Source organism: Antennarius striatus, chromosome 17 (genome assembly GCF_040054535.1).
Source record: "Antennarius striatus isolate MH-2024 chromosome 17, ASM4005453v1, whole genome shotgun sequence".
Taxonomy (NCBI): Eukaryota; Metazoa; Chordata; class Actinopteri; order Lophiiformes; family Antennariidae; genus Antennarius; species Antennarius striatus.
The window spans coordinates 13,884,202-13,903,179 of NC_090792.1; the positions used below are offsets into that span (position 1 = coordinate 13,884,202).

General features: G+C 42.9%; 1 protein-coding gene across 6 annotated transcripts in view; it reads right to left on the reverse strand.

The window, feature by feature from the left end:
* Positions 1-18,978, reverse strand: part of qkia (QKI, KH domain containing, RNA binding a) — a 69,872-nt gene that overhangs the window by 6,356 nt on the left and 44,538 nt on the right. Inside the window, exons 5-7 of one of the 6 annotated variants that reach the window (XM_068338010.1) lie at positions 5,841-5,928; positions 3,389-3,829; positions 1,251-1,325 (exon numbers count right to left, since the gene is read on the reverse strand). In XM_068338010.1, coding sequence (XP_068194111.1) covers positions 1,251-1,325; positions 3,389-3,829; positions 5,841-5,928 — 604 coding nt within the window. Of the gene's footprint in view, positions 1-426; positions 1,326-3,388; positions 3,830-5,840; positions 5,929-18,978 lie in introns of those variants that run through there. The other 5 variants (XM_068338013.1, XM_068338011.1, XM_068338014.1 and 2 more) reach the window with 5 other exon arrangements.

Genomic DNA, 18,978 nt, shown 5'->3' on the forward strand with positions numbered 1-18,978 from the left:
AAGAAGAGACTGGAATGACATCATTTTAACAATAAAATGAATGCAATCTACTACGTGGCTGTTCCCCTCCCATGCTGCTAAAACACCCACCCCTCTGCCGATGTGAGATGAAGCCAGCTAATCTCATTAAACATCATGACACTGTCATGATCCCAGTTACAGTTACAGACCCCCACCCGGAATCAGGTAGCTTGGTGGTTTAATTTTAAACGCACATTGCCCCACAAACAAAAATAAAAATCATGAAGCAAAAGAGGTCAAAACAGACAAACACAATAAGAAAAAACAAAAATCTAGTGTTTTAGTGTCTGTCAAGTTGGAGTGCAAGTTAAAAACAGTGTGATTAGTGGGAAGGAGACTTCCAGTGACTACTGTTACACGCTGGGTAACTGACTAGTGATAAATGTGCAATGAAAAAGGTGAATCGATATTTTCCCGATTCTCTTTATTTAACAGTATATTTTCTTATAATATAAATATACACAAGAACCATAAATACATTTTGATATAAAATGCTCAAATATAAAATGACAGTACCTCCATGTACAACTGAAATAGTAAAAAAATGTATTTTAGCTTTTCATTTCGATCTATTTGCAAAACACTGGAGAGAAATGTCTGTGCGTGTTTCTCATCCATAGAAAAACAAAAATGCAAAATAAGTTTAAATCTCAATGTGAAATGATGCCTGGTAGCAGCATGGCTGCTTGTCTTTTTTTTTTTCTTTTTTTTTTTGCCTGCTGTGTCTCTCATATACAGTATAGAAATGCCTCTCTGTTGTTTGTTGTGTCTTTTTCTTTTTTTGCTCCTCATGAGGCAAAGAGATAAATCATGTATGGGAACAAGCCCGCCCCATTTTTAGGCTCTAATCTCACATCAGAGGAATGTCATTAAACACCGGCAACACTGCCTGAAAGTACTACCTGTCCTGGCTTCACTGCTACACCAACCAAACGCTGTTATCATCAGTTTTTGCCTAAGCTTTGACATACACACATTCTCAGTATATATTATATATGTTAGGTACTGAATGTAAACAAAATGTGCAGACCACAGACCACCATTTAAATGGTGTGTGGATGTATGGGGTAGGGAAAGGTGGTGGTGGGGAGGGGAGAGGGGAACAAAAAAAATGAAGTACAATGCAGGCGATATACTAAATCCCAACTAAGGCATCGAGGCAGAATAATAGGCATAACAAGCATTGAAATTCATCAGTCAATAGAGAGTAGCTAGGAGACTAAACTGACCTCTGTCAGCGGTCACAATCCTTTGGTAAGGATGGACCCGCGTGTCATGCCGTCTCACTTTAGTAGCCATTGCACCTAGATTGTAACAGGTCCACAAGGTTAGAAACCGTTCACTTGGAGCAGGGGGAAAACAGTCATCTTTACAGTAACATTCACATTTTAGCCGTTATCATATAAATGTTTGGATAATACAACAATACACAGAATGGCAACATAATACAGGTTATAATAGTACATATACACACACATCACACTTGTCTGGTAACAACTAAAAAATACACAACGGTAAAAAAATACATCTTTTTTTTTAATTTTTAGAGTTTAACTTAAAAATTGCATAACTTCAGTAAAGGAATTCCACAGTGCTCAGGGTTATATGGAGGACTCTGTGTAGCGGATGGGGAGGGGAGGTATAAAAAGGGTACAAGCTGCTGGGCTGTCTAGGGGGAAAAAATTAGTTTGATTCTCCTTCTGGGATTCAGAGAAATGTGTCCCTTTATTTTGAAAGGTGGTAAAATCTAATCCAGCTCTGATGGTAATTGATTTGTGGCGGACACCACCTGCTTCTCCCCCCCGCTCATTTTCTCCTTCACCATTTCTCTACAGGTCAATCTGTCCACTGGCAGAGTCACCCCCCCTATATTTGTCACAGCTGATTCCTTCTGCCCTCAGTGCTCGACTCGACCTCGTGTAAGAGACACCGATGGTTTGCGATGCAGCGTTTGTTCCAAGAATTACAAAAAATAATAATTGCAAGCTGGACTTGAGATAAATTAAGCATACCCCCCACCTCCCCTTGAGGAAGAAGTGACAAAGGGATTTCATTCTGGAATCGTCGAGCAACTTTTTTGGCTTGTGATGACACAGCCACCTCCTCTATTCTGATAAAGCAGATGGCCTGACATTCCCTTTTCTAAGATTAGCCCAAAGGAGGCTGAATACAGTAGCGAGAATAGCTGAGTCAAGTGTGTGTGTGTGTGTGTGTGTGTGTGTGTGTGTGTGTGTGTGTGTGTGTGTGTGTGTGTGTGTGTGTGTGTGTTTTAGCATGAGTATGTCCCTGTGTTGCTGAAGGCACCAATCGATATGTGAGTAAATAAAATGCACTAAGCTGGTGTACCCCTGCAAGTTAAAGAGGGAAAAGCCAGTGAGTTGCCCCCGTCGGTTCTACACATGTCTACCAGAGGCTCCTCAAACACACCCGCCTGCTCAGATGAGGCTGCAGACAATATTAAAGGAATACTAGAAGCTGGAGATAAACTAACAAAGGCCTCGTCAATCCAAAGAAGAAAGACTTTGGTTTTATCAAGCACTGACCCCCAATGTGATCATATCAGACTCTATTTTATCAATACATGTTCAATTGTCTCTTTGGTTGCGTACAAATCGAGCTTAGAGCACTATTGATAATTAGTATAATATGTTGACCCTCTAACTGAACCGTAGTCCTGACGCAGAGGAAGCGGAACGTAAGGTATCAACAGAAGCTGAAGTTCACGAGGGGCCAACGCTACACAATGGGGAGAAAGGGGGTGGGGGGACAAGAAAACGGGAAGACGGGAAGAATTTAATGAACATCCCCAGTGGGAGTGAGAGAGGGACTATCTGCGGGCATCAAGGCCTGCCTGCAGAGAACCGCACACAGAAATGATTTCAAAAGCTGCAGAAATCCGAAGGGATCTGCTGCTAGACTGAATATGCCTGCAGGCCAGTGCATGAAAGGGTTAGAGAGCAGAGTGTGTGTGTGTGTGTGTGTGTGTGTGTGTGTGTGTGTGTGTGTGTGTGTGTGTGTGTGTGTGTGTGTGTGTGTGTGAGAGCATTTCTGTCAGCGGGCCTCATTTCACACCGAGGCAAGTCATCCAATATAAACCTTGCAGAAGAGAGGCGATGTAAACCTGAGAGCATTAACTGTTTGGCGAGAGCATAACTAAAGAACAATGAAGCAACCTTTGTTTCAGGTGCAAAAGTGAACCATACAGGAGCCTAGCCCTCACAGAGTAACGTCTGTCTCCCTTTATTTTTTTTACTGCAGTGTCCATACGAGCCACATAGCTGCTAATCCGATTACCAAGAGCTTCTTCAGCACCCCCACACTGTGAGGTTTGTCTGTTTTGATCCTCAGGTGGATACGACATATTTACCTTTCAACAAGTCCTGACTGTGGCTCATGGAAGCCGCGTCCAGCACCCCTGCCCCGGGGTAAAACAAGCTGCCCTCCTGTCCAGGCTGGCTAAAGTTGAGCACTGTACCCGCCGCACCCATGCTCCCCCAGGCTCTCTTACCTAGAACCCCACTGTGCTCGATGGGGTACTCCAAGAGGGAGGTGGGTGCCAGGGCGTACGGGTACTCGTAAGGGGTGGTGTAGATGAGCCCGCCGTCTGGTGTGGGAGGCACCAAGGTGGGCGTGCCGTTGGGCAGCATGGCGGCCATCTGAGTGGGCCGGATGAGGTTCATGATGGGCGCCCCGGCTGGTGTCGGAGGCCGGAGGGCCGGGGGAGGCAACACCTGACCTGTTGGGGCTGCTATGAGACGAGGGCCCTGAGCGGCCGCTGCCGCCGCTGCAAGAGAGAATGCAAGGGTGGCTGCCATAAGCAAGAGAGTGAAGGACAGGAGTAGAAAGAAAGAGGAAAAAGATAAAGTGTTGTGTGGTCGATCATAATCACAGATGAATAATGAAGGGTGAAAATATAAAGGAAGGAAAAGAAGAGGAAGTGAGAGGAAGAAGGAAGGGGAGGAGGGGGGAGGGGCAAAAGGGAAAATTAGTCCATGCAATGATCATGGTGGTGAACCACAAAAGCATCTGTGGCAAAGAAACAGTCAAAAAAAAAAGTGTAGCAAAAAAACCCCCAACATATATACATATCACACCCAAACGCAAAGAAGCACAAAATGGTGCAACAGTCATCCCAATGCATCTAAAGCAAACAAATCACCACGACAGCTACAATTCATGTACTGAAAATTGCAAAGATGAGGGCAAAACAACAATAAGCAGGGCAACAGAAATGGAGGTGTTGACTGTGTGGAGCAGAGATGAGTGTTAAAGGTACCCCCCCCCCCCCCCCCCCAAAAGCATAAATTTGGTCAGAATATGAAAGACCACACTGTTGTTAGCCCCTAAATGTCAATCCCCTACACAGTCAGCAGTCCATTTGAGTTGGATAACATCAAAATAAATGCAAAAAAATCATTTTTGAAGTAGTTCTGAGTCAGCATGTGCTGTGACCATGCCACAAAAGCTTCCCATTGACCAGAATGAGTAAGCAGGACAAATCTGGACCAATTGTTAGACGGTGGACCGGTTCTTTAGAGATGATAATTTAGTTTAAATGTAGAAAACTGTGAAATGAATCACTGACTATGGTTTTAGGACTTTTTTTTTTTTTTTTGCAAAAGTTTGGTCCACATAATTACATTCAAATCACAAATTTTGGGCTTGAAGAGGCAAACACCAAACATAAGCGAGATAGTGACCAACATGCAAACGTGAGAAAGTGGGATACAAAAAAAAAATGTGCTTGAAGTTTAGAATCCGCCAACAGCAGCAAGTGACAGAGTAACTGCATCTGGATTGGGGGGGAGGGGGAAGAATGAATGACTGAATGAATGAATGATGAATGAATGAATGAAGAGGAAAGAAGAGAGTAGAATGGAATTCATCCCATTCGTGGATAAGATATGTAAACATGACCTGTTTGGAGAGCTTAAGAGAGGTGAGGTCTGATAATGGACATAGATTATATGAGTGTGTGTAAACAGGGAATCTGACTGGAGCCTACCTGGGGTCAGCTGAGAAAGAAAACGGTCATGTTTAGATTTATTCTTTTGGTTTAAAAATTGGATTCGTGATATGCCCATATCAATTTTGGTATATTTGTCAGGGTTTCGCATCCATACAATAGCTGCTTCCTGTCTCATCACTGCTTTGATGATGACTGACTTCTTCCATATATTATTGACTAATAAGAACTATCAATTGCACATTTAATAAAGTATTTTCCGCACTATAAGGCATACCTAAAAGCTTTTAATTTTCTTAAAAACCTACAGTGCACCTTATAATGCAGTGCGCCTTTTATATGAAAAGGGTTTGAAATGGGCTATTCATTGAAGGTGCGCTTTATAGTCCAATGCGCCTTATAGTGCGGAAAATACTGTAATCTATATTATAACATTTGCAAAGATTATGCCAAAATCCACCTGCTGCAGATTATAATAATTTATTAGTTTTTCTTAAGTTTGAAGGCTTTCTATATATAAATCATTTAAAAATAAGTTGCTTATGTGATAGAACCGCAAATTAAATACCCCTAAATAAAGATTTGGTCATTTAAGTCACAACATTAGCATGTGGACAGAAGTCAGTGATGTCATCAACAAATATGACATTGCCCTTCCTTCAGCTGATCAAAATGGTGCTCAGTACTCTTAAATGATTTTTACATTTCATTTAACTAACATCATTAGTTGATGATAAAGATGGAAAGAAGTTGTGGCTTCTACATATGATCTGTGCAGTGAAAAGATGTTGGTAAAAAAAAAAAAGGATTGCACGAATTCTGGGTACATGGGGCTCGGTGGCACCTCACTTACGCGTTTTAATATTGTTGTCTCTGTACGTCCCATTGAGGATTGCTAGCTCCATCAGCTGCATCTTCTTCAAATTGTCTTCTCCCTCCGCCTGTGAAACACAGAAACTTTCAGACCAACAAAACACAAGCATGTGATTCCTATTTCAGCTAATAACGTCTTGGATGTTGTAAATGACAAAAAAAAGACTGCAGAGCCCCTAAATCATTTAGAAACTATACTGTATGTCATCTGTTCTCCGTAAGCACCGATGGATTGGGTTTAAGGAAACAGAGATGGAGATAAGCTTAAGTGCTGTTGTCATGGCAGAGTGCCTTGTTGTTGCTAAAATGCTGACAGCGACATTAAGTGTAGGAATGCATATTCATAATCCATAACAGAATGATAATTACTGTAATTTTCTTTGCTCCCTTGTGCGCAATCAAATGTGCTATAACCGCCCTGGCTAATGTCAGTCCTGTCAATTAATGTTTGGATAAATAAATACAAAAGTAGCAGCTACTGTCATTATTGCCAAATTAGGGGACCAAAATTATCCATGGAAAGCAATTTAGATAGCTCCCCTCCTCTTTCACACACCCATCCATTCCTCACCATTTTCCTTCCTGTAAGCACTCCTCTACCTCCACCCTCCGATACTCCATTTCCCCTGAAGGCACCAAACACTCAGTATAACCATGACAACACAAAAGCCCTGTGATTTTTTCCAGGCTGTACATCATGATTTAAGCAGGACCCGATGTGAACTGCTCTCCAAGCTAAAAGGTGCAAAGACATGCCTGTGAAGCTCTACTGACATCAAAGCCACTCAAGTGAACTGTTGATGCCACGCTTGTTCTTGTGAAAACATAAAGTTGCGATGCTGGTGTTGGTGTAGACTCCCACTCATCGGGGCCATGCAATCCCTGAAGGCAACCAAACCACTTGTGCCTGCAGTAACTTAAACAACACAGAGTGCTTTTTGACTCTACTGTTGAGGTGTGACCTTAACAACTGTCATTGTTTCTCAGAAGACTTTAAACATCTGTACTCCCCATCAGTCAGCTAGAACTGAAAAAAGCCTCTTGGATTAGAAGGTGAAACCGTCTCCAAAGAGAATGTCAGTTGCTTCTGATTCCCCATTCGAGGGTTGCAATGTCACTTCACAATTCTTTCCCCAACAAAGAAAGATGACTCAAGTATGCATGCATGTTTGTCTGCCCAGTGTTTTTCTCCTGGATCAACTTTAATGACAGTCTGCAGCTCTATTCAGGCAACAATAAGGAAACAGAGATGTGGATGAGGAGAAAAAGAAGGAGAAAATGAAAATAGACTCAGAGTTAAAACTCCCCCCTAGAGGCCACTCTTAAACACAGCCAGAGAAGGGGAGACAGTGCTGGGTTAAGCAAGAGAAAAAGTGACAGAGGCTAATCTTCCTTGACCAAATCTATGGCAGTGGACTCAGTTGTTACAGTATATTCAGCTGTGATCGTGTGTGTCTGTGTCTGCTATGTTTAGTGTACCGCAGAGCTGCCAATTAATGAAGCAAAGAAGTCCTCTCTACTGATAGGGAGATCATTCGCTGCTTCCACTGTCCTCTTCACTTGAAATGAGGAAGTCCGGAAGTACAAAAATGACCCTTTTCTTCCTTAGAGCTGCAACAACTTTCCTCGCTAGTCAGATAAGATGCGAAGAAGGCCTGGTGACACAAACCCAATCAGGGACAAACTAAGACCACTCTTGCATGGTTGCTCATCTATTCTTTTCCCTCTAACAGTATTGGAGGTGAAGAAGTGCACATTTGACATACTGAGTCCACACTAATAACCACAGTAGGCTAATTGAAAGCAGCCCAGGTCAGAGGCTAGCATGGCTGGTATGGGCGAGCAATCCCTGCTCGACTGAGAAACAAAATCACTACTGATTACATTCAGTGATCGCAACATAAACACTCACATACATCAATGAGCCAGCCTTAAAATAGCCAACAATCACACCTGAAATGGTGCAAAGTAAACAGTACAAGCTGCTCATTATTATCTGTTAATCGTCTATCTTCTTGTTTCCTTATTTTATGTCACAAATGAATGCAGCCCTTCACCTCCAGGACCTTGCGCAAACAAAGCTAAACACACGTTTACTACACTTTGCTAATGACTCTTATGAGTCTTAACAGATTACTTATTTTTGTCTCCTTCTTTTTGCATGTACGATTTTGTCTCTAAAAACTCTCCCAGAGGTTCCTTGGAAGTGGGCCAAGTCGACTTGCTAGACAAAATAGACGAATGTGGGAAGGAAAAAAAGTGAAAGACTCCACAAAACAAGAACATTGCTTAGCCAGATGCACCTTACAGGGAGATCCGAAAGTGTTTTTGGAAGTCCCGTACCTTTGTGACAACATAGAACAAATTTGTCATTGACTGTATTTTTGCTGCTTGGAGATCCACTATCCAGTATTATTAGATGATCAGGTGACTGTGCATAGAGGAGGATGGCACAGGGAGAGCGCTGTGTTGGGAGATTGGGCATTAGTGCTGCTCATTCGTGTTTGTGTGTGTTGGATGATGATGGATCTGTATGGTCGCTGGGGTTAAATGGGCGCACAGAAAGAGAGGTTGCCACCATCCATCCAACGCCGCATAGGTGGCATGTTGCCTGTTGAGCGGAGAGAGACAAAATAGAGGGCAGCGAGAGGGGGACAGCACAGATGCTGCTGCTGGGACGTTGGGATACTTGGGAATTGTGTGTATCCCCAATGCGGCTGACATGTCCCCATCTCGATGAGGACATTTGTGAGGTAAAGCCCGGACCCAGATGAATTTTTCTTATACATTTGAAACAAGATGATTTTCTCCATCATAAAATTCTCCCTCAATTACATTTCTGTTTTCATTTTAGTCCTCAGTGCTGTAAAAGTAAAGTATTAGTTTCCTGAGTTGAGCTATGCAACAAGTAAGATGAATGTCCTCAATGGCTGCAGACAGGAGCAACAAGATCAGAGACCATAAAGATAATGCTGGTGGCGATGCCAGACTAGAATTGGATGGACTTAAATCACTCTTCCCTGGGAGTCCGGGGCCAGTTTAAAAGCACCATGGAGAGCAGTTTAATGCCTTGCCTTGCTCAAGGTGCTGCCACAGCCAACAGACTCGTCAGTCATCATGCGCCGCACATAATGAAACATTGACTGAGGACGTGCGGGTCTCTAATGATCTGGCTGAATACCCGGGAGAGAAATAGCCGTGTTATCGAAAAGAGAGGGATGCAGAAAGGAAGTTTTCATCATCTCCAACATTCACGCTGTCGTGCACGGAACAAACACACACAACCACACAGACATACACACACCGCTGTCCATCAGTGAAAAAGCCACTCAATAAAGCTGCTCTATCCACAAGAATCAGATTCAATCAATGAGGCCTATTTGTGAAATCAGCAGAGCGGTAAAAGCTATCAGGGAGGAGCAAGGCAGAGGGATGAGGGAGGGAGGGAAATGAGGAGGAGGATGGAGAGCAGACATGGGAGTGCGATGAGTAAAAGTAGGTGAGCCGTATCCCACCGTCACTACCTGACAAACCTGCGATGAGGTCACTAGATACATTCTGGATTCTGGTTATGCGTCATTCTTTTGCGAGTGTCTTCTGGATGCAGCTTTGTGTTTATGTGTTGATGAAAACAAACTGCCGCTGACTGAAAATATTCCAGACAAGAGTTTCTTCTTCAGATTATATACTGTGTAACGCTGCAGGACAAATCACACTAGATCAGTGTTGGTCTGAGTGTTTGCAGGGTTGCAACCTCACTCTCCATCTGACACACCAACAACAGGCGCCTGGATTAGGATGGATGAAGTTGTTCACGTCTATGATCATATCTGGCAAGACTCACCGTCTATGCAGCTCAACCAACAGCTCAGCTCAGAGATTAAATGATGAGCGCAGAGATGAAGTAATAGAAAGAATGGCTGAAAATAAGGACCAGGAGGAGAAAAAGTGCTGCGGAGCAAGAACAGGAGAAAGCGTGAATGATAGTCTTTGAGTCTGAGAAGAGATATGCAGGAAAAAGAAGAAAGGGATATCTGGAGAATATGAGACCAGAAAAGACAGACGGCATAGTGAAAACCAATTTGTCTGTTCCCCAGTGGGCTGACACCGGCTAAGGCCTGCTTTCCTTCCCTGGCCTCACTGCCAGTCATCACAAACAGACAGTATGCACACATGGGTACACAAACACACACCCAAACGGCGCACACATTCTCAGACCTTAGTGGGGCCGGGGTCAGGCTCTCTCCAAACTACTCCAATTACCTCAGCAGTAAACACAGCCTGGCCCGGCTGCCTCCTGAGATACAAACGGAGGATGCAAAGGACTGCTAGTGTATGTGTGTGTGTTGGGGGGGAGGGGGATCAGTGTGGGGGTGGGGGTCCTGGGCTGGATTGGGGTAGATTACTTGAAGTGGAGGGGTGGTACTGGTAGTGGCGGCAGCTGGTTCTCCTAACATTCCCCTCCTTCTCTCACCTCCCTTTTGCGTCTTTTCCAAACTAACATCTGGAGGACAATGATTACTCTCACCATGCTGCCAAGATGACTTATCAACAAATCCACACTCCCCCAGAAAGCAAACTGTTCGAAGAGAGGAGGAATGAGCATTCAGAAGCTTCAAAACACCACCACACTAAACGTGTTAGCGACAAGGAAGTTCAATCGACTGAGGTCACATAAAGCAAATTTGGAGGCTGTGCCTGTGTAATTCTTATGTTTGCATGAACACGAACTTTTGCGGTTTTGAAGGCATGACTCTGGATATCAATCAGCTGCAGAAAAACAAAGCGAGGCTCTACACAAACATTTTTGCTGTTCTTTCATAAAGTAAAAGGTGTTGTGAAATAAGCACTGCTGAATTTTCAAAGACAATTTTCTTTCTTCTGTCTTGCTCCTCAGCCTTTGTGAACATATCTGCCGAGGGAATCATGCCTCAATTGTATTTTCCTTTTCCCCAAAGACAAGCAAACGCAATCTTCAGCAACTCCTCTCCGACTGTCTTTTACCTGTGCAACGCCTTCTGTAAAGCCTCTTTATTTCTCCTCTGCTCCCCCTCTTCACTCCCGGACAACTCTGTTAGCGATGTGCGCCATTACTCATGCTAAGCCACCAACACGCACGCTCATTAGCATAGAAGTGAACCTGCTCCAGTCAGATTATTACACACACATCAAGGCTGCTCCGCCCCATTACTGTCAATCACACGGCTTTTCTGAGGTTCAGTTGTGGCACGTTACAAAGTCAGAAACTAAACTCTTTGGTTGATGCTTCGCTTTCTGCAGCTTAACAAAGCTGATAAGTGGAAATGAGTTATTTTGTGGGTGTTCTCCCTCATGTTAGCATTGGTGATTGCTCAGGGTGTCATTTGTTTCAGGGAAGCAGTAAATTAATCAAGAGCATCGTTTTTATTCTCAAAGCTTCTCTGGGGTTATTCCTGTGCAGGATGGACTCTGACATTGGTGTCTGTGGGGTCTTTTAAACAACCGTTTTCTGGGCTGGCGTGCAGATGGCAGCCTGGGTGCTCTGCGCAAACCCCCATCAACTGACACACTAAAAGCCACAAACTGGAGGAGGGAGAAAAAAATATTTCTTTTGACTTGATGCACCATCGAGAAATGAAAGTTTTTGTCCCTCCCATCAAAACCATTTCCAATAGTACAAGAGGAAAAACTGAGCGATTTTGTTTATCCTCGGGCTCAGGCTGGTATTCCATGTACCGCAACAGCTTGGAGAGGGGATTAAACTTCGTATAAATAACCTAAAAAAAATATACAGATTTAACAACAAGATTTAGATATATTATAAAAGCATGTTTGGCCTGCAATGGTTCTGTCAAACAGATGATGTTACAGGCTAAGAGCTGGAGGGATCATTCAGTCTCTCTTATGTAGAGCTGCCCAACAAACAGCTGTTTTCTCCAGGCATTTCTCCCATCATCATTTGTTCCCTGCCAACCCCCAAAGAATCTCTTTCCTTTCTCCTTCCTGCTCATATTCCCAATTTTCACCCACAGCAAAAATCTAAACACCATCTACTTCTATTTCTCTTTCCACTTTCACTCCCTTTCCATCCCTTTTATCCCTCATTCCATGAGGCTGCCAGACGGCGTATTGTTCTGTCGCTGCGATCCTTTAATTCCATCCAATCGAAGCAGGGAATATCTTGAGGGGATTTGGCCAGGGATGATTTGGAGGACTTAAATATTGCTAGGGGGATTTGCATCATTCAGAGATCCTGACTCAGTATTGATCAATGGCACCTACTCATAAAACAGGAATCTAAATACCTCCATGTACCTTAGCGTGGATTCAACTCTGAAACTGTGGATGGATCTACCTGGACATGCATTCAAAAATACAATATTTTGTAGCTAGCTTCCTTGGGGAGTCCTTAGTTTATCCAGCTGTACACAGACTATTGTCAGGATAGTGGAAGTCATGGTTTTAGTGAACAAGCCTTCTAACGTCATTCTTACCCGATGGGGCAGATCTGGAGTATATACACCACAAAAAAGAAGTCACTATCTGATTAAACTAAGCAAATAAGGATGAGCGGCATACTGGATAATTACTGAATGAGTGAATATCTTTCAGCAGGCAACAAGTAATTTAATCCCAACTGATGCAATGAGGTGCTTCTGATTTCATAAAAATCCATGTCAAAGGACACATCCTATGGTTGTAGAAAAAATGTTCAGCCTGTTTGAGAAGGGTCAAATCGCTGGCATGCATCATGCAGAGAAAACATCTAAGGACATTGCAGAAACTACTAAAATTTGGTTGAGAACTGTCCAGTGCATTTTTAAAAATTGTAAGGATAGTTTGGACCCATCGTCTTTGAAGAAAAACTGTGGCTGAAAAAAAATCCTGAATGATCATGATTGGCAATCACGTGAACATTTTGTTTTGTTAACCCTAACCCTAAACGACTCAATGGAAGAAGGTCATGTGGTCTGATGAGTCCAGATTTACCCTATTCCAAAGTGACGGGTGCATCAAGGTAAGAAGAGAATCACATGAAGTGATGCACCCATCATGCCTAGTGCTTCCTGTACCAGCAGTGTTATGATCTGGGGTTGCTGCAGTTGGTCAGGTATAGGCTCAGAAACAGTCAGATATGGCACGGGCATATGCCAAGATGACAATGTCAGGATTCATCTGGCTCAATTGTGAAAGACTGGTTTGCAGAGAATGACACATCATTTTTAGACATGGATTGGCCACCAGAGTCCAGACCTTAACCCCATTGAGAATCTTTGGGATGTGCTCGAGAAGGCTTTGTCTAGCAGTCTTCAAAGTAAGCTCTTGCATTTAAAAAAATGAATGCAACACTGGATGGAATTAAATTAAATCTTGTGATATTGCAGAAGCTTAACTAAACAATGCGAATGCATGTTGTAATCAAAGCTGAAGGCGGACCAACAAAATATTTGAATGTGACCTTTTTTTGTTGGAGACTTTTGTTTTTTGGCCAGGCAGTGTAAGTGTGTGTGTGTGTGTGTGTGTGTGTGTGTGTGTGTGTGTGTGTGTGTGTGTGTGTGTGTGTGTGTGGTCACTTTTAACGCGTTAATTAGATTAATTACGCTGCAAATTAAATCGCTATAAAAATTAACGCAATTAATCGCGAGTGGCCAGTCAATGCGCAAGCATTTTAAATTGGGCCCATTGAAGGACCCGTAGGTTGCATGTCACTTCGTACCTGCGCCACTAGTCAAAAGCAGGGTGACTGACAACAGAGATGGACGCGAAACAGCAGAGTGAGGCAAACCCGGACCTTTGGGCGGAAAGCTTATTTATAAAAAGAACAAAGATGGGACTATCAACAAAAACGCAGTGATTCTGTGCTGCCAATCTGCGCTCCGTCAGTCTGCCCCAGGACATCTGTGGCTAAACATGTAGTTTACCACCACCAAGAATGAATGAGGAGTGAATGAATAATGGATCCGATGTAAAGCCTCTTTGAGAAAGCGCTATATAAATCAAATCCATTGTTATTATTAATAATAATAATAATAATAATAGTATGTGTGCCTTTTGTAAAAGAGAATTTTCATATCACCGAAGCAGCTCCAGCCTAACGTGTCATTTAAATGCAAAACATGTCAAGGACACAGAGTTGTCCGTTGTCAGTACCTGTAACGTTAGCTTACCCTTTTAAAGGAAATGTGTGTTGGTATCTTTCTATTGTTGCCTTATTTAGAGGCATATTATACTATTCAGTTTGAATTGCTGTATTGAGTCAGTTTTAGTATTCATTTTTATTGACACTCTGCTTATGTACCTATTTGAGACTCAGCCTTATTTTATTTCTGAATTTTATTTATTTAACTGTATTTGTATTGCATTTTTGAGAAATGCACCTGGCCTAATTGGTTTGCTGATGTGCTTGGCCTTTTTTCTTTTGAATTCCATTTATAAAGCACCAAATCAGGAACCAAATTCTAAAATTTAAAAACAAATAAATCCATGAAGTAAATGAAGTAATGGTAGCATTATTACTTTTAAACATTAGCAGTGAAAGCAAAAGGAAAATGGACTATGATAAAGCAAATGATAAAAAAACAACGAAAAAAAGCTTCTGCACAGGAAACATGATGGGGGAGGCAAAGCCATTAGTCCACAGTTGGCTGGTGGGACTGAAAGAATGGAGTTTGAAACGACTTGAGTAACGGTTGGCAAAGCGCGCCATCACAGACTGTAGGGGATGATTTTGACGAGCAGCCTTTGGGCTCTCTAAATGCTGAGCTCTACAAAATCCTATTTTCCTTCTAAACAGAGGGACGCAGTTGGGGGGGTGGGGGCACTAGATTAAAGTGCTGTGGTAGTGTGTGTGACTTCCTGCTTTGCACGTGTTGAAGCTTGGTCCCGGTACACCCCGAGAAAGTTCACAAACTACTGTGGATGGATAATGTCTAGAGTGTGGGCATGAGAAACAAAGATAGAGCAGAGAAACAATGACAAGTCTCAACCATCAGTGGACGTTTGAATGTTTTAGGGCACAAACCACAGCACTAACCCATAAGCATGCACACATGAAAAGATCTACACACATCTGCATGCATTTGCCTCTCTGTAAGGGGATTAAGAAGACCTTCAAAGAGAGGCAGAGATTGTCTAGGGGCTTGCAGGGTCCTTCTCCTTGCTACTAGAGGACCAGGGCAGATTAAAACTGCCCAAGCTTCTCAGTCTGCCGCCTTGTCTTTGTGCGTACTGCATTAGGATGCTTGAAAACCCACCCCGGAGGAGCCTAGCACGACTAGGTGGATTAGAAAAGAGGTTATTCTACAATGATGTAAGAGGCCTGAGTGATTAGGGCCCCAAGTGCATCTGTGTGTACTAAAATTGAAAGGACAGTACAAGTGGCCAAGACAAAGCTGTGCAGAGGGCCTGTGTACATATAATGCACTTTCACTAGGCTGACTTAAAAAAATCTAAATGAATGAGACAAGAGAATAAACAAGACTAATTCCCCTCAGAGGGAAGAAATGAAACTGACGGATTAGCAACAGGATGATGTTTCAAGAAGAAATAAGGGAAGCCAGAGCTCATGAGAGAGTGTAAGAGAGAAAGCGCTAATTGCTGCATGATGCAGCTGAGGTTTGGTTCAGACTATGAATAACATTCCTTTCATTTGTGATTAATCCTCTTTTGACAGCTGCATGCGTGCCTCATTCAGGTGGATCTTACTGCAGGCAGAGTTTATAGTGAAAATGACATGACGTGCCCAATTTAATTGACTTATTTATTGTACCAATAATTTCTCTTGTGCATGGCTTTAATTGTATTTATACGTGCTGCTGTTCTATTTTTCATTGCTATTTGTCTACATCAGGGAGCCTATGAAGGACAGACAGATAAAACTAATGAAAAAAGGTGAAGAAGATGAATGACAGAGGCCATTCAGCATAGTTATCACTGCAATTAGAATCTTTTCTCTTCAGACATTTTCAGTTTCTGTGACTGGCTCAGTGAGCAGACTCCTGATGGTAGACAGAACATCAGACGAAATGGATTTCAAATTCACGCTGCCAGTTTTCCTCTTGTAATGTCAACTATGTGCCCACATGTTCACAATGCCAGTGCAACCAGCAGGTCCTTTGTTGGTTGAACACTTGAAATTGTTGTAATTTAACTGTTACTAATTAGCATCCATTTAAATGGCATGTGGTTATATCTGATCACACCTGCTGTAGATTTTTTTTATGGCATTTGCAGCAATATCTGGGAGGTAAAGTGGGCCGGTCTCCAATTTGGCTGAAGAAGTCTGCCTGTCTTTCAGTTGTAGGGGCCAGGAAATTTAATAGGATGAGGACAAGACAAAAGAAGCTAGCCAGGCGTGAGGAAGCTGTTCCCTGCTGGGGTACAGTTTCTTTAGGGTTAGGACCACCTGCCTGTCCCTCAATATTACTGGAAATGAGAAGGACAGATAGTCCGAGAAGTGGAGGGGATGGCTACAAATGGACCAAACATTAGGCAAAGACTAGACAGAGTCCTCCCAATGATTTGAGCTGAGATGGGCCAAACATGAACAAAGGCATGATGTTACTGTATGTAGTGTAGCATGAGACTATAGGAATAAATGCAATTTGGGAATTACTAAAATGTTTTTGACACATCTTCTCACAATCTACTGGAAGATATTTATATAGATTTACTATACATCAGTGACTCTTTGTCATGCTTTAATAGGTGACTGGCAGAGTAGAGGCCGACAGCTCCAGCTTGTTTTGTGGTTTGCAACCTGTGTGTTGTCGACAGGATGTTGTGGCCTTTAGGCTACTGCAGATAATGGAAAACGGCGGCGAACGGTTCATCCCCTCAATCACCAAAGAGAAAAAAAAATTACACACCGAGGGCAAACAGGATGGGGTGAAAGATGAGAACACAGAGTAAAAGCAGTAGAAAAAAGATCTCTACATGCAGTATGTGACATAGTAACATCATTGTGGACAACAAAAAAGGACAACAATCTTGTCCTTTTTTTAATTACATGTTTGAAATTTGAATTTGGTGTGCCTCCAGTTTTCATTCCTTACTACTGTTACTACTAATAACAATACACAATGTACTGTAATAGTTTCTAAGATGACTGATACTATAAATATCTCGACTTGTTTTACCTCTACTCATTAATGGCCTCAAGATCATCAATCAAACATGACTCATATCTCTCGTGGCGGTTTTTTATTGTTTTCTGTCTTGGCTACAGGGTTAAGTCCCTTTTTGAAATATATTAATGCAGTATTTAAAGACAGGGTCCTGGAAAATGGGCAGAAAAATCTTGATCAACAGAGGCTGGACAATGATGAAAATGGACAAGAGGATAAGTGGAAATCAAGGGTCACGCTGCCTCCAACCCTGATCCAATCTGTGTTGTTTCACAGAGAATGGAAGCTAAAAAGACACACACTACAAGCAAAGACAGGAAAGCGCATAGCAGCACCGAAGCAGGAGCACAGTGTTGCAGTTTTGCCATCTCAAGTAGAGGTCACCAAGTCAAGGAAGCCAATTAAAAAGATGATTAACATTCATGTGGGAGATACGGTGTCTACATGCAGGTGGGATGGGCTCGCCATTCTCTAGTGAACACACACACATTAATAATGAGAGCACTGAATAGTGGAGTCCAGCCAGTTGTAACTGCGGTGTCCTGGGAGGTGCAGATCAGGAGGTTAATATGATCCAATCCAGCTACTTCATTTGCCTGATGAAGGTAATAACGGCCTGCAGGGACACAGAGACTGTCGGTTTGACTAAAACTATCCACCTACTGGAGGACTGCAAGGCCTCAAAGCCTACTTGAACTTGCTGGCATCATAAGTAAAAAAGCCACTTTTGTTATTCGTTGTATTTATGTGCAGCCTTATGTAAAATTTGTAGATATAGCGGTGGTGACATGTGCGCCTCACCTAATTTACCCTGCAGCTGGGCTGTAAATCCTTGCAGCTGATTTGTACAGGCTTACTTCATTGCCCGTGTTCACTGTAAGGAATTGGAAAGAGATCATCTCTGGCATAAATTGGTCGACTCAAAACGCTGTTGCAGACCAATGCCTTCGATTGCCCTTTAAAGGGCTAATGAAACGTGCATCAAGAACAGTCAAAGACATGTACTCCACAAGCCAGTGAGCTTGGCTCAGTGAGAAATAAGCATTGTGCTTGTAGACATGGCTCGAAATCGTGCATGACACCTGTGTGTGTGTGTGTGTGTGTGTGTGTGTGTGTGTGTGTGTGTGTAGAGTTAGTAAAGAGTAAATAACAGGAAAATGGTAGTGTTAGGTAGGTCTAACAGAGAATAAACATCATTAATTGGGGAGGCACACATGGATGGATGCAGCCAGATGGCGTTTTGTACTCATTTGTCAAACACTGCTGACAAAGTGAGAGAGGAGAGACTTTGAGAGTGAGAAAAAGAGAAGAAAAAGAGGTGTTTATTGATTGGGAAGTCCATCCACTGCTGCCTAGATGACTTCCAGTGTTCAAATGTAACTCCGCTTGCCCTGCGTCATCTTTGTGCATTTGTGCCTTTCCTGTCTGAGAGGTTCTGATGGCGCTGTCACTGTAGCTTCCTGCCAAGTCGAATGCATGCTGGTGAGTAAAGACATAACAGTCTGCAGATCACCAAAGTTGGCGTCTGTCAAGTTCCATCTGTCTGGCATTGTAATAACACCTTCTCCTGAATGTCCCTTCTTTAAAGATGATCCATAGTAGAGGAAAGAGGGGAGGGAAATAAAAGAAATGTGGAGTCAGATGCAGAGCAGGAGAAGGATGGAGGAGGATATAGGAAAACGGTGCGAAGTAGGGAGCGGTATGTGGAAGCAGGAGGGGTAGGACCAGGTTCCCTCAGTGTTAGAAATAAAGAGCAGTGCTGGAGGCCGCTGGTCTGCTCAAGCTGCTCCTCGCTTTGTTCTCAGCTATAAAAGTTTCATTCAGGGCGACGTGCACTTGGCTCTCCAGGGCCAAAGTGGCCCTGTGCCAACTGTCTCTTCTTTTCTCTGTGTGCGCTTCTTCTTTCAAACCTAACCTTTCCTTCTTCTCATGTGCTCTATAGCAGCATCTGTGTGCATTACAGGACTCAAAGAAAGCGGAACACGCCCTCAATGCACTGCAGGTCCCATTTGG